General features: G+C 37.9%; 2 protein-coding genes across 4 annotated transcripts; both read right to left on the reverse strand.

Moving 5' to 3' along the window:
* On the reverse strand, positions 1-13,862 carry LOC106718078 (lysophospholipid acyltransferase 6). 3 transcript variants are annotated; one of them, XM_045679888.1, is made up of 11 exons: positions 13,775-13,862; positions 13,278-13,376; positions 12,766-12,905; positions 9,921-9,998; positions 9,586-9,677; positions 8,642-8,883; positions 7,622-7,757; positions 1,424-1,644; positions 875-1,072; positions 529-680; positions 1-245 (listed from the first exon to the last, which is right to left on the reverse strand). In XM_045679888.1, exons 2-11 carry the CDS (start codon positions 13,362-13,364, stop codon positions 68-70), a joined length of 1,524 nt encoding a protein of 507 aa, XP_045535844.1. In that variant the 5' UTR covers positions 13,365-13,376; positions 13,775-13,862; the 3' UTR covers positions 1-67. The 3 variants fall into 3 exon arrangements, with proteins under 3 accessions (XP_045535844.1, XP_014367561.2, XP_045535843.1); XM_014512075.2 differs by having other exon boundaries at positions 7,622-7,754; positions 13,461-13,820; XM_045679887.1 differs by having other exon boundaries at positions 13,461-13,820.
* A 729-nt stretch (positions 13,863-14,591) lies between these two features.
* Positions 14,592-15,911, reverse strand: LOC106718169 (26S proteasome non-ATPase regulatory subunit 10). Its single transcript, XM_014512180.2, has 4 exons — positions 15,699-15,911; positions 15,378-15,623; positions 15,044-15,213; positions 14,592-14,742 (listed from the first exon to the last, which is right to left on the reverse strand). Exons 1-4 carry the CDS (start codon positions 15,798-15,800, stop codon positions 14,592-14,594), a joined length of 669 nt encoding a protein of 222 aa, XP_014367666.1. The 5' UTR covers positions 15,801-15,911.
* Between the last annotated feature and the right edge of the window lie 332 nt (positions 15,912-16,243).

Raw genomic sequence — 16,243 nt, forward strand, 5'->3', positions numbered from 1 at the left:
GTTTAAATATTGCTATTACAAAGATATAAAATTATATCAATAAAATCAATAGGAAGAATTTCAACTTTTAGGACATTTTTAATTTACCGTTAAGATCACCATTAGTATCGGTGGGTAAATCCTTGTTCCCTTTGGAAGACATCGGTGGAAGTTCATGTGTTGACGTACTGCTTGACATACTGCCTGACTTGCTCGGCAGTAATAACGCACCCAGTGCAATAAAATGTAACGAGTAGTAAAATTTCCTGAAAATAAAACATATATACAAAATTAATTTTCACCAAGCTCTTGTAATAGTTTATTTTGGATCTACTCGTAGTTTAAATTCTAAATATTTCTATGTTGGTACATGGACATTGTATTAAATGTAGGTTCTTCCATTTTTAATTGACTAATTAACAATATCTTTGGTTCACCTTATAAGAATCCTAACTACGATAATAGTTTTTCCAGGATAATTTTGTGTCATTAACCATCCGACAAATAGGAAAAGCTCTTAAAATAAATAAATAAATAAAATGGTGTTACCCATAAAATGCCAGGCTGGGGGCAAGATGGAGCAGAACAAAAGGCACGGTGGCATAGGTCATGGCGACGCGGGTCGTTATGAACGTCAACGAATCGTAGAATAACTTCTTCGGTCTGCTGTCTAAGAACATCGGACGAATCACGGCCCGAACCTAAAAACAAAATGGGAAAAAGAAAACTATAGGTTAACGAGTAACACAATATTTAAACAAGTTCAATTTAGTTGAAATTAGCAGAACATTAAAATCTTTTTCTTCTACTGTCGTTAATAAAGGCAAACCATGTTAAACTGTTCCAGGGCGATAATTAAATAGCTGTGGTAAAATTGTTTTTTAAAGTTAGTTACCTTCTTAGCGGCGACTGTGAACAGTCCTCCGGCAAAGAATGTGAGATAGTATCCTGGGTGGAAGCCGTGCCAGAGCGCGGAGAGCGCGTACACTCGCGCCGTGCTCGCGCCGCCGCCGCGCGTGTACGCCACACTGCGCAGCCACGTGTTCGTGTTGCGGTTCCAGCTGGACACAGCCGTGCGGAAGTTGCCCGCAAACTGACACACAAATACATTTCGTAAACGTTCACTTCGATACATCAGCAAAGATTATAAATAGGGACCTTAAAAATGGATTATAGGAACCCTGTTTAAAAGTGTTCTCCCTGTATCCCGCTACATATAGTTACATCTAAAATTGTGCTCTGCGGCGCCAAGTTAAAACCCGCCATTTCTGAAAACTAGTATACATACCAGTAAAGTGCAAAGATGGTGACTGATATTTCGGAGAACTTTAGCATTTATCAGAGAAGAAAAATATGTTAGAGGTCCAGAAATTGTCCATTACTCGTACTTTTGACCTAGAGTGTTAATGTCGTGACAAGGCCTACAACTGTATGAACAAATTACCTCAAAACCGAAGACATCAATGTTGGACATCTTATCCCATTTGGGGGTGCCATCAGCCTCGTAACCATTGAAGCCCATGCCGCAGTTATTGCAGATGGCCTCGGAAAGCAGCCATGCGTGGTAGTACTTGCATCTAACCACTAGCGTGGAGAGATAGGCGTACCACAGCAGGTACACCGCTGACCACGACCGAGACACCTCCGATGTAGGGTCTGTTAGTTCTAAAGATGGAAATTTTTCTTTATAATTTACCCCAATAATAACACCTAATGTTTCCATTATGAAGTAGGAAGAAAAACGAAGCAAGAAATTATTAAGTACTTTGTTATTTACTACAATACCACGAATTTAACAATGCATTCTAATCGTATAAAATACAATTTTTCGGGCGATGAGAAGTATTTTTATCATGAATTAAATATTCTACTTGTCTCTTTTGCTCAAATTACGGAAAATGTTTAAAACAGACAGAAATATAGTTTTATTTTAAAGACAACAATTTGTGCGAACTACGCTGACTTCATAATGAATTTTTCGCCTTCTCATTCATGAGTTCTATAAAAACTTTACTTATGTTAAATGAATACCTGAATGTGGTTTAATTATTACTATATTATAAATACGAAAGATGTTTGTCCGAAGTTATCTTCAGAATGGCTGCAAGGATCTAGGTAAAATTTGGTATAGATGTAGAAAACTGTATCGAAGAACATATGAGCTACGTACTAAGTTTTCGAAGAAAGACGAAGTCACGGGCAAAAGCTAATAAAGTGAATTTATGTCAACTGACATTGTCATTGGAAATTGCTTTGTCACTCGACAGGTATAATATATAACTGTGATTTTCAAAGCTGTTTATAATAATAAATTGATTATAATCAGCATTAATTAACCTTGAATATTTAACCTACACATTTTACTTCTAAAATTTTTATTTGAAGACATTAGTACGACCAGTTCCAAAGCGAAATAAAATTACTATAAAAATATTATACGACACGTTGTCTCAATTTATTGTCTCTCAATTACGTTGTCTGATTTTCTTACCTCGCTTGAAAATCGAACATTGGTTAAACTTTATCAGAGGTGGCCAACCGATCGACGCGACTATGTCGATCTTAGCAAAACAAAAATATAAATATGTAGGAAGAGGATCGGCCATAGTTAAAAAGAATGAAGCTACTTTAAACTTTATAATAGTTTTTAGCAAAATCACAGGACTAATGACAGTAAGGGCCGGTTCCCCAGCTCGTGGAAGGAAGGTAGGCTCGTCCTTCTGAAGAAAGACGACCGCCCGCCCGACCAGGCTTCGGCGTACCGGCCGATTGTGTTGCTCGGCGAGCCGAGTAAACTCTTCGAGCGCGTGCTCGTTGCTCGTCTCGCCGAGCACATACATCTGTGCGACGCGCAGTTCGGATTCCGCTGTGGCCGGTCGACCATCGACGCGGTGTCCCGACTCAAGGGCCTAGCCGAGGAGGTAGTCGCCCAGGGCGGCGTGTTGGTGGCTGTGTCGTTGGATATTTCAAACGCCTTCAACACGCTGCCCTGGACGGCGGTGATGGAGGCACTGCAGCACTTCCGTGTTCCGGGCCACCTGCAAAGGCTGATCCGGGACTACTTTTGTGGAAGGGCTGTGGTGTACCCCACGAGAGACGGATGGGCCCGACGGGCCATGTCGTGCGGTGTTCCACAGGGATCGGTCTTAGGGCCGTTCCTGTGGAACATCGGTTACGACTGGGTGCTACGCGGTGACATGTTGCGGGGGGTCGGCCTGATTTGCTACGCCGACGACACCCTCGTGACTGCCCGTGGCAGTACACACCGCGAGGCGATGGTTCTCGCCACAGCGGGGGTCGCACAGGTGGTCCACCGAATTCGGAGGTTGGGGCTCGAGGTGGCGCTCAACAAGTCCGAGGCCCTGGCATTCCATGGGCATCGACGTGGGCCGCCTCGAGGCTCCCAAATAACGGTGGCTGGGACACCCATCGCCATCGCAGGTACCATGAAGTACCTAGGACTCGTCCTCGATGGTCGGTGGGCCTTCCGGGAGCACTTCCGGCGCTTGGCACCGAAACTGGTAGCCGCCGCAGGCGCTCTCGGAAGGGTCCTTCCAAACCTGGGCGGCCCCGGAGGGGCATGCCGCCGCCTCTATATGGGGGTGGTGAGGTCGATGGCGCTGTACGGGGCGACCATATGGGTGGAATCCCTCAGCGCCCGTAACCGCACCCTGCTGCGACGTCCGCAGCGGGTGATGGCGCTGAGGGTGGCTCGGGCGTACCGTACGGCGTCATACGAGGCGGCGTATCTGATCGCCGGTAGCCCGCCGTGGGCGCTCGAGGCCAAGGTCCTTCCGGCGGTCTATCGACGATTGAAGGAGAGTGACCTCCGCCCGCACCCGTTAGAGGTCAACCAGTGGAAGGAGGAGGCTCGCGACTACCTCTTCCGGAGGCAGGCGGAGGAGCTGGAGGCCCCGGGACCGAGCCGACAGTTGGTGGCGGCGATACGGCCCGTCCTGCGGGAGTGGGTAGAGTGCCGCCACAGGGCCCCCAACTACCACCTCACTCAGATGCTCACCGGGCACGGATGTTTCGGGGTGTATCTGTGTAGGGTGGTGAAAAGGGAGCCCACCGCGGACTGCCACCACTGCGGCACCGGAGAGGTGGACACGGCGCAACACACGCGCGAAGCATGCCCAGCGTGGGCGGAGCAGCGCGCCGCCGTGTCCTCGGTCCTTGGGACGGACCTCTCCCTGCCTGTCATGGCAGCTGCTATGGCAGACAGGGAGGAGGTATGGAAGGCGGTCTCCTCTTTCAGCGTCGAGGTTATGACGCTGAAAGAAGCGGCGGAGCGGGCGCGGGAAGACGCCGTCGACTCGCTCCCGATCCGCCGCAGGAGACCGGGGCGGCGCCGTCGGGCGCACCTTGTGGCGCTAGACAGGGCGCCGCCGTGAGGGACCCGCGGGCGGCGAATCGGGGTTCGCCGCCTGCTTCGCAAGGGTCCCGTGCTGTAGGACTCCCCACGTGTTCCGGGGAGTCCTCGGCGAAGGCCGACGGCGCCTTCTGCTGAAGGCGTCGTCGCGGAAGCAGGGCCCGCCGCATTTCCATGTGGCGGGCAATCCGCAGACGGGGCCGTGTGCTATTGCGTTCCCACGGCCCCATCACAAGCGGAGAAGGTGGAACACCGTTGGGTTTTGGTGAGTATACCCGGCGCCCCTATTGGCGCCGGGGGAGCCTCACATAACCACCCGCCCCCCCGAAGGGCAGGCGGTATGCTTAACACATTTCCCAACGTTAAAAAAAAAGGACTAATGACAGTTCATTAACCATTAAACTAAACTATGTTCCAAAGTAACAATTCAATAAATTAGTCTAGGGACCAAATTATAGCACCGGAATAATAATTAATTCGTTTCCACAAATTAACTATCCAAAGCGTCTAGGTTAAGCAAGCGAAGTACAACTAGTGCACCGAGACACGCCAGAGCCAAGACTACCTTTCAAATAATGTTGCACGTCTTTTATAGCGGCAGAGCTAGTAGTGGGGAGAGTGGGGGAATCGAATGACGCAATCGGTGCACGTGTTGTTTACAGTTTCGCTCAGGTGGCGCGCGGGCGCCGACACGGCCATGCTGACGTGCGTGCGCCCTCGCACGCGCCCCTTTTAATTTTTATACATCTGAAGTAAGAAAAACATCGTTCGATTATCCTGACAATAATTATAGTGTCTGGTCCGGTCCAAACTGACCCTTCAGTTATGGTAGTCAGTTTTGGTCCGACTTGAGGTCCTGCAAAAAGATAAATTTTTTTAAAGGGGCTAGACCGGAATTAGTATTCCCTGTAGCCTTTGCTAGACCGGAATTAGTATTCCCTGTAGCCTTTGCTAGACCGGAATTAGTATTCCCTATAGCCTTTGCTAGACCGGAATTGTCATTCCCTGTAGCATTCATGCTGGACCGGAATTAAGATTCCCTACAGCCATATTATTGGACCGGCGTAAGCCCTTCAATAAAATTTCAATTACATATTTAAAGGTACAGAATATACAGATGTTACATTAGAGCTAGCCGACGTTGTATCAGATTGTGCCGATAAGGTATCAGAATTTGCAGTAAGGGTGTGGTCACTACTAGTCGAGATAGTATCTGAAACATCATCAAGTTGGTTATTAAATCCTATATTATCTAACGGATACTCGATTTCATGAACAATGTTATTAGAAGTTCTAGATGTAATAAGACATCACAAAGGGATTTTACATTTTATCACAAAATCAATAATTCAACACAAAATCAAATTACAATCATAGTTATCAACGGCTAGAGTCTAAACTGTTTTGTAATTCTAACATCACGAATACAAAATGACAAAAAGGCAGAAATGACTCAGTAACCAGTACTTATCTATCAAGCAGATAACCAGCAGCGTGGTTGGTTCTGAGTTTATAAGTTAAGTAAACTGAAGTTGAAGTTATGTTGACCTTCCGAAGACAGAATGAAAACTAAACATGCAGTGTCGGTGCAACGGCTTATATAGGGTAGATTTATAGGATGTGACGACATCGTTGGCGTTAAGGATTGATCAGCGACGACTTCCGTTTTGCCGGCGAGGACTTAATGATATTGCTGGAGGCACTAGATCTAATATCATCCAAGATTAGTCTGGATGTATCTTCGTTATGTGAACCCAAGGCGAAACTTAATGACCTGATCAAAACAGTCTTGCATTATTATTGGCTTTGAAAATTTTGAGATTAATATTTCCTTAATAGCATATCAGGACATGTTATCTGGCAGTATCTTTGAAAGGCAGGTCGCGGCGACCTTTAAGGGCGTGAGTGAGTGCAATAATGAGATCAACACCCTCCAAGTTTTTTTTTTTTCGATGATCATTTCGCTTAAGGAATCAAATTACACCAATTTACAGGGATTTAAGGGGGTAAATTTGATAATTTTCATAAAATTGCTTCCATTCCGGAAGAAAAAAGAGACATTTGCTTTTCCATGCAGTTGGTTGAGTTGGTTTGATCGTGAGACGGAAATGGATCCGATCCCACTTCTGATGTAGGAAGAGGATCGGCCATAGTTAAAAAGAATGAAGCTACTTTAAACATCCAAATTATAGCACCGGAATAATAATTAATTCGTTTCCACAAATTAACTATCCAAAGCGTCTAGGTTAAGCAAGCGAAGTACAACTAGTGCACCGAGCCACGCCAGAGCCAAGACTACCTTTCAAATAATGTTGCACGTCTTTTATAGCGGCAGAGCTAGTAGTGGGGAGAGTGGGGGAATCGAATGACGCAATCGGTGCACGTGTTGTTTACAGTTTCGCTCAGGTGGCGCGCGGGCGCCGACAAATACACAAAACATACCGTAGTGAAAGATGCTCAGACGCAATGTTCACACTAATATAAATAGCTATTAACTAAGGATAATTGTGAGTTTTATGATTTCGCTTTTAATAAAATATAATAATTTTGCCTAGAACTATGTGGTTTATTGAAGATTTCAAGAAGTTGGTAATTGGGAGATCGCACAGGGTTTCCTCAGTAAACAATAGATCTTTGGTCTAATTAAGTTGGCCACCCCTGACTTATATTTGTAGGTAACGCAACTTATAGATACATTTAACCGAATTCTGGTCACGAAATTTAAATTCTTTATAGTTTAAGCTGGAGACCTTGTTCGAATACGTACATATGTTGCATATCAAATGAAGCTGCAGGAAGTACATATGCGTCTATGAGTCAAAACATCTTAAACCATCTACCAACCAGGTAGGTAGGTAAAATATATTTTTCTTTAATATGGTGTTATCAATGTAAGATCTAAAGTACGTGAGCCAGCAAACGTCATTTTTAATAGACACAACGTTTACAGAGACCTACGTTGTAATATTGTCCCTGTTATAAATATTAGCAAATATCAAAATTCAAATAACAACGAAGGTCCATTAGCTGAGAATTACCGTTACCATGGCGACCATCCATCTTTGCTGCTATTGGCATGCAATTTTTGTCTCTTTCTTGAATATTTTTTTGAACAATGGCGTGACAATATATAGCCGAAAGCGTGTTGTAAGTAAAGGTATTTTTATTACAAAACGAATTATTCAAAAAATTTCGTAAGTGCTTCGATCCTGCATTAAAAAGATGTGTGTTTACGCTTTATTATATTAGTATAGATAGATATATAGTTACCTTCTAGAACTGTAAGCGGATACTTTTGCGCCAGCGTGAGGTAGAGGACGGCCGCGGCTACCGAGCCCACCACCTTGTACAGTACTGCGCGCCGCGGTGACGGCTCCGACTCATTCGATTTGTCTTTCACAACCTGCTTTTATTTAATACATACATATCATAAACTTATGTATCCTGACAGCGTAAGACCCTTTTTCACTAAACGACTGCTGTCCATGTGAACAACCAATTCCACAGGTTATCGCGTCTACTAAATTGAAAAATAGTCAAACTTTTGTCCTTAGTTTAATCAGCTTTTGGATGCTAATTTAAGAAGAAATTTAACTAATAATCCGTTTCAAGGTTGTCAAATGCAACGATTTGTTTTGTATCTTGTGAACCTTGAATATTTGACGACATTTAAAAATATTTGAATATTTCTCATTAACAAAATATCGTGATAATGCATTTGTTTTTATTTCTATACGTATAGTTTTATTTTGAAAATTATATTAAAATTTTATTGTAATAGTTGCTGTACCTATATACCAATAACTGTATATAACATACAGAAAGATGGTTCACATTTGAAGTTCCTCGATAACAATGGTCAATTAATATCAGGTAAATTATATACTTCGGTAAACTATATGAGCGCCGGTGGTATAGGGGTTTAGCTCTTGACTTGAAATGTGCAGGTCCTGGGTTCGAATCCCGCCATGTAGCAATGTGTTTTTCGATTTTCGATTAACATATGTACATTTATCCGACGTTCTTACAGTGAAGGAAAACATCGTGATGCAACCAGCACATATCTGCAATTTATTACTTATTTATTATTACGATTAATATCTTCTCATATTCAATGATATGTGCGACGTCAACCAACCCGCACTTGGTCAGCGTGGTTGACTATGGCCTAGTCACTCCTAACTTAGGGTAGGCTCCGAGACCCTCGGTCGGGACGTATAGTGAGCTGATGATGATGAAACTATATTCTTTCCTTGCTTATCATAAAAATAATTTAGTTTGTATATTTACCCCGTCAACTCGACCACTTTCGATAAATTTAATATAATCAGAGTAGAAGACGACAGGGCCGCACATTAGGGTTTGAAAGGCGAGCGTGTAGGCGAAGTATTCCAGAGGGGAAGGTATCTTGTCTACTTTGGCTGCCGGACCGTCGCCTTTCGCATTGTTGCAGTTCAACTCTTTCTTAAGCAGATTATCTTGTAGAAGATACGCCAGTGAAGTGACCCTCTGAGTAATCACCATTAGAGGACCTGGTTGAAAGACTAGTAAGTTAATTTCCCAATTCATTTTGAGCTAAAATAATAGGTCTGTTTATATTATATTCAGTGGAAATTACAGACAAACCAGAAAACTATTATAGGATTACCGTGAATACTACAATTACAAATAATTAAATTCAGTACATAGCTATTTAGTTTTCTGCATATTGATATGACACAAATGTACTTTAGTCGACGACGATGCATTGGAATACATATATTGGAATACATATATCTTTTTGCTATAGTTGTACGGTTCGTAGGTTATTTGTATTATTGATACATGCTGTCATGCATGCAAGTTGACGTAACTTACATACGTTAACTACTAATTGTTCAAACAGAATGTTAAGCGCTTACCGAACTGCTAATAAATAATACAGCGCTATTGCAGAGAAAACATTGTTTTGGTGCATTACTCATACGCTAAACAAAGCAACGAATGTAACCAAATGTCTATATTTAGATCAGAACTACAATAATTATAAATAGGATATACACGTCAAAGACTTAGCAGGTCTACTACTTTAATATGTTAGTATTAGTTATTTATTTCAACACCACTTGAAAGAATGTAAAAGATGTTTGTGTCAATCATCTCTCGTACTGTTGAAATTGACCCCTCCTAAGCGATCAGACGATACGTCTCTGCACTTGTTATCAATAAATCCAATTGACATGAAATATACGTACCTGTTATATCTAATGAGTAATTCGCCGTATGATAGAGCTGCCGATGTAAGTGAAGACAGGACAAATATAACATTGACGTGGTCAATATAACACTACAAAGAGATTCTAAGTATTAGTTGGCTTGTGTTGATGAGATCTATGATTATTCTATGGTCTATGTTATATTGGCTTAATAGTCGAGATTTATAAAAAAAAATCTTTCAAAAAATCGTAAATCCTCAAAAGTATGCAGAGTTGACTTAATAGAATCTTACTTTAATGATTTAATTTTAATTGTCAATTCAAGTATGAATCCTTTATAAAAAAACTCAATCATGATTTTTAAAAATACATACTTTCCCATGATGCGATGAGGTAACGTCTTTAATAGTATAAAACTTAACATCGGTAGTATCGATAAATGGACCGCTTGTCTGAAAAAAAAATTGTTTAAAAATTCTAAATTAAAACTTTACTAAATCGTAGCTTGCGTTGGTATCTTTATCGTTGTCATAACTCAGAAGAAGAATACTATATAAGTTTAATAATGAAATTTTTTGTTATAATATATTTTTAGTACCAACAAACATACATGTATACAATAATCATCCCATAAATCGTTTTTGTGTTTGAATTTCAACTGGGAATTAATAGATATTAAGGGAATTGGTCCTTTAAATCCCTCTTCGAGTTTAAATCTTATACTAATTTCTGAAATATACGGGTCACTATAGGTATACTGCTTCCACTTTCATATCAACGTTTCTTAAGTGGAAGCTCACGAAGAGTTCATGTGTCGGTGGACGTCCTTGACTCCTATCAAGACATGTTACCACTATACAGGTGTATTAATATCTAATTACAAGTAAATTGTTGTGACAATTATGTCTTAATGACGACAGTTTCAAATAAAAAACTTTACTATCTTCGGGTCGTCGTTAACGCGCGTGGATCAAAGATACAAGGATACAATGTATAAATGTCAGACTGTACTTTATGCGCAGTGTTTCCTGCGGATTCTTTACTTATTTGCGCAGCTAAATTAAAACCCGATTTTTTAGTCGGTCTTTAATCGGAGGTAAACGTGACCTGTCCTATTCTTTGTCATTGATAATGTGCGAACAAAACTAAACGAAAAAATTAAGACTTTAAAAAAACAAATAAACAATCGTACATGTATACAGTTAACAAAATTAAGTCAGTTTTAAAACATTTGTTTAACCTATAAAGAAAAACGAGTTTTTAATTTTTCTTTCTGTCTGCCTGACTGCAAGACGCATTTGTTTAGGGTAATCGCCAAAACGACTGGACCGATTTTAGCGGGACTTTCACTGGAAGGTAACTAATGTGTGCTGGCAAATTATAGGATTATAATATTCGTTAAGGATTAATGTGTAGAATAATAAATGGTAACTCCATTGTATGCAAATTAATCTTCATGTTGCCACGTGCTCAGCGATGAATTTTTCTGATGAATGAAAGTACAATCTGTTTCTATCTACCAAATTATGTTAAAAAGAGGTATATTTAGGTTCAAATACAAAAAAATCGTAAATTACAACTTAAAACAAAACACTTTCTTTCCGTTTACTTTAATAAATATTTAAAACAAGTTCTACGAGAAGTTTGTAACACAAGTGTTAGTAAAACAAAAGAATAATAAAGGAAGTCATTTTAATAGTATACTAGCTGTTGCTCGCGATTCCGTCCGCGCGGTATCAAAAAAATTAATTAATCGCGGGCGAAAACTCTTTCTATATGATATAAAGAGTCCCCTTAGATACCATTAAAGAATTCTGTTTGCGTCAATTTGTCAACTAAAAACAAAATGTAGATAGGAATTAAAAATTAAGAAAATTGAGAATGAGTATTTGCACAAGAAATATGACTCATGGCACTTGTGATTCACATTCATAGCAATACAATAGACTTTTATTGCCATCAATTGATATAGTTATTCTGCTGTGGAGAATGTGACGATTGCTATGTACGACAATTGATAAAATTCGCTACATTGATATTACTTGTGAGCTTGTGACTAGCTATTCCCCGCGCCTTTTTTATTCTTTTATTTTCGTTTAAGTTCAAATGTATAATTGAACGCGTATTAATTAAATTAATTAAACATAAAATTTCAGTAACCGTGTGTAGAAACACGAAACACCAAAATCTCTCTATAAAACATTTCGTCATCCCTGTCTCGGAAAACCCCGGTTAAAATTTGTAAAATCAGAATATGTTACTCCGTGATACGTCAGCTACTTTTGATTAGAAGTCCCATCAATATCGGTTCAACCGTTTCGGATATTACCCGGAACAAACGAGAACTTGTGGACATATAATTTTTCTTCATCATATGCATGGAATATGAAGATTTTACTTTTATACTAAGGGCCGCCGGCAACTTCGTCAGTGTGAAATTTAAAAAAAAGTAGCCTATAATATGCCCGCGTGCATCAGCTACCAAACGTTTAACAGACGCGACCTTGCGGACAGACCTACAGATAAAATTAAAAAAAAATCGTTATTACGCAAATGTATAAATGTAGGAAATATGCTATTTCTTCAATATTACATACATACAAACACTCCAATTTTATTTATATGTTTAGTGGTTACATTAGATACAGACAATCCAATTTTATTTCTTTATGGATATCTTACAATTGTTGTCTATAGTGGATAAATTACTATTTGTTATCCGCATGGATTTTCAAAGTTTTGTATTATAAAGTATTTCTGATTATTTTCAAATCAGTCTGCTATAAGAAAAATAATTTTTCTCACAAACAGAACTTTTGAACACAGCTGTCAATAATTAGAAAGATATTTGTTGGAGGTATCTCCGGAACAGCTCAACGGATGTTGATGAAATTTGGCACAGGCGTAGAACATAGTCTGGAAGAACTCATAGGCTAATTATTTATTTATTTTTATTTCTCACAAATGGAGTTGTGGATGACAGCTAGTGACATATAAATCAGATAGTTCTAATAGGACAAACGTTTATGTCTTATTATTTGTACAATTTAATAAAAATAAATTGGTGGTGTGCCTATAAAAATATATGACATTGTAAAAAACCTAAAATCTTCTGTTTATTTTCTAGTTTCTTTTAATAGCATGCAGGCAAAAATGAAAATAAATTATTTGAAATAACAATGGTATGATAATAAAAAAAAAACTAAAAGCAGAACTTACTTGCCAAAGCAGAAATATCCCATTAGCAAACCTATAACAAGGCACACAGAATGACGAAATTCTGGTGAAGCAAGTCGTAATGGTTTCCGAAATAGTCTGGCCAGGCATAGTGCAGCTACTTGTGCTACCAAAAAATTAACCTAATGGAAGGAAACATGACAATATGATATTTATAAAAAAGTGTTGTTTGTTATGTTTAAAACTGACGATTGACCAATTTTTTTTTTATATCTAAAAAATTATATATTTTAAAACTGAACCAATTTATACAAAATTTAACAGCAAAAGCAGCATTCTCTCTCTCTATTAAATGTATGATTTTTATATGGTTAATGAAAAATAGCCAAAATCTTAACAAATTGCTTTTAATTATAGAAAAAACACACACTAATGTATCTATTCTACGTGTTTTATATGTGCATTATTTTGTTTCTAATAGAATATGAAAGAATTTGTATGATACCTACAATATGTTTAATTTAAGTGCAATCACCTATTCGAGTAATACTTACAAGATCTATAGGTAGACCAATTCTATTTGAAAGGAAAAGAAACAATTTACTACCATCGTAGTAATCGTAGTATGTCGACGACATCATGTATATTTTCCTCTGTAATAAACAAAACAGAAAAGTCTCAAGTTGGTGATATGAAAAACAAGGAGATATTGACATTAATTATAATTTTTTTCTTACGTATAAATCTATACTTTATATGTTGATTATCTCTTCAAACACTTAATTTACAAAGGCTCAGTACCCTGTCTTGTTGCAAAACACATCACAAGTTTATATTATTTTCACCAATTTTAACGTTAAAACGATGGTCCTACTACAACATCACACCTACTTTAAAACGACTAACATACAGGTACAGGTAAATCTAGCTCACATTTGGTTTGAACCTGATCAACAATACGTAACATAATATTGTTGATCGAAAATTTGAACCAACATCAACTTAAGAGCAATGTATGTATAGGTAAATAATACACATAAACTACAGTTACCAGATACGACAGTGACAAATCAACTGTTTAAATTAAAATTGCAGTTAGGTACTTTATAGCGTAAGTAAATAATGGCAAGTTGGTAATTGTAAAATGCAGTGTGACCATCTCAAACTCAAAAATATCATATCTGCCCGGCACTGACAAAAAGAACCTGCAAAGCAGACTCCAGAAAATTAAAAAAACATCCACATTTGCCAAAACAGCACACATTGAACGCCAATGACTATGCTATGATCTATGATTTGACCTTAATCTTTCTTTTTTCGGACTTAATTTGCAACTGTAAAATAATTTACCTATTCTACTATAATCACAGAACTTAACTGAATCTGGTCACACTGTGTGTAGTGTCAATTTGACGCCACAATAAATTTTAAAAATGCTCAGATTAAAAAATGTCATTTTGACATCTTCTGTTACGAGATTGCCATAAAACCTTCAATATGTATAAAAGCTTTTTGTTTAAGAAAAAAGATATATTTTTTTCATAGTTTATTTGTTTACTTCAATTCAAAGAACTATTATAGATATTAATAAAGTGTAACTTAATTTTCGGCGACTCATAAAAACCAAAAATGCCGTACATGAAATCGATACCGAAGCCGTACTATTAACGTCGCCGATTGTTTCAAACGCGAATTATAATTTCCAAATTATTTATTCGCTTTTGAAACATTACACTTCAATAGTTGTATTAGTACATTAAAATAGTTTTATAATCAATAGATTTACATTCAGCAAGATAAAACAAATGATTCAACATATTACATGACTATAGTAAATAATAAAATAATAAAGAAATCAAATGTAATTTTTATTGTAATAAATTATGCAACATGTTTTTCAGTTTCTCAGAACATAAGTCAAGTGGTGTTTTGCCTTCTTTATTTTGTATACTAACACTTGCACCAGCTTTAACCAACATACAGGCTACTGCTTCTCTTTCTTCCTCACAGGCAAGATGTCTGAAAAATACTAACCATTAGTATAACAATATGATGTATAGATGTTCTGTGCCACTGGCATTTAAATACAAAAAATAGTGGCATTGAACCTGTTAAACAAAAGAAGAAAGATTTAATAAACACAGATAACAAATGATTTTGAATGAATATAAGTGCTTAGTCTATGACATGATCCAGGTTGCAGATTTGCCGCAGTTGCCATAACCAATTTTGACTGTATATTGCACATTATAAGGAGATTCTATAAATGTTATCATCAAAACTATTTCATCATGTTCATATATCAGAAGTAATTACTTACAAAGCAGTACATCCTGTAGAATCACAAAGATCAACATTGATTGAGGGACTTTCCAAAAGTAATTCTACAATACTACTTCTGCCTTGAGCGGCAGCTCTATGCAGTGGTGTTGCTTTTAGCTCATCAACTTCATTGACTCTAGCTTCAGAATCAATTAGCAGCTTAACAATCTACAAAAATAGTCTCTTATGATCACACAGAAGATTTTTATTTTTAATTACCTATTTATAAATAATATTTAAAAGTATAAAAGTGTCACAACTTCAAGTTCAAAAATCATTTGCACTTGATTCAATATATAAGAAACAGTTTATTTAAAAGTGAATTTAGTTACCTCTTTGTGTCCCTTAGAAGATGCATAATGAAGAGGTGTTTGTCCACGACATGTTTTATGATTTACATTTGCACCTTTATCAATGAGCAATTTAACAACCTCATACCTTCCTGCTGATGCAGCTAATATAATTGGGCTGCTATTGGTGTCATCAACAGAATTTATAGGTGAACCTAACTCAATTAAAAAATCAACCAAATTTTTATTGCCACCTAATGCAGCCCAATGAATAAGAAGACGGCCATTCTGGAAAAGTATATTAACAGACATTATATTTCACACAAATCTATTTTTATTAAATAAAAAAAAAATACAAATTACCGAATCGGGTGTTTCAATTATGGACTTATCATTATCTATTTTTACTTTAACTTGATTAAAATCTCCTTTGTAGGCTGTTTCGTAAATGGTTCCGATAGACATTATTGACGTTTATCTTTATTGTTTAAATACACTCTTAAAGTTACTTTAAATATATTAATATTTTTGTTATACTTGTAGTACTATACTTGTTTTGGCTTATGTTTGAAAAAATACTTGTCATTCACTACCAAAGACCAAAGAGTAAGTAACTTTACAGTTTTATATCCCTTACCAAAGTGACTATTTAGGTAATAAAACAATTAAAGCTAAATAATTAAATTTTTCTAAAAATTTGGGATACCTTGGGGGTGGGTCATAATATCAAAAATTAAAAAAGGCTGTCCATCAAAAGTTTTAAAGAAACTAAAAATTTTAACGATCTCCGCGCCTGTTACTTTAAGATCAGCTGTCATTAAATTAATATTTTCTGTCAGGAATCAGTAATTTAGATATGAAATGTTAGCACATTAGTTGTAGCATATTATTTCGTTAGTTAACTTTTA

The sequence above is a fragment of the Papilio machaon genome, chromosome 10, assembly GCF_912999745.1.
Source record: "Papilio machaon chromosome 10, ilPapMach1.1, whole genome shotgun sequence".
Lineage (NCBI taxonomy): Eukaryota > Metazoa > Arthropoda > Insecta > Lepidoptera > Papilionidae > Papilio > Papilio machaon.

Coding starts and splice junctions, on each gene's coding strand:
- LOC106718169 (XM_014512180.2), bottom strand. CDS start 15,800: ATGTCTATCGGAACCATTTACGAAACAGCCTACAAAGGAGATTTTAAT. Junction 15,214..15,377: donor CTTCTAAGGGACACAAAGAG/GTAACTAAATTC, acceptor CTATTTTTGTAG/ATTGTTAAGCTGCTAATTGA. Junction 14,743..15,043: donor TCTACAGGATGTACTGCTTT/GTAAGTAATTAC, acceptor AGTATTTTTCAG/ACATCTTGCCTGTGAGGAAG.
- LOC106718078 (XM_045679888.1), bottom strand. CDS start 13,364: ATGATGTCGTCGACATACTACGATTACTACGATGGTAGTAAATTGTTT. Junction 7,758..8,641: donor AAAGTGGTCGAGTTGACGGG/GTAAATATACAA, acceptor ATTAAATAAAAG/CAGGTTGTGAAAGACAAATC. Junction 1,645..7,621: donor TCCGCTTACAGTTCTAGAAG/GTAACTATATAT, acceptor TTCCATCTTTAG/AACTAACAGACCCTACATCG.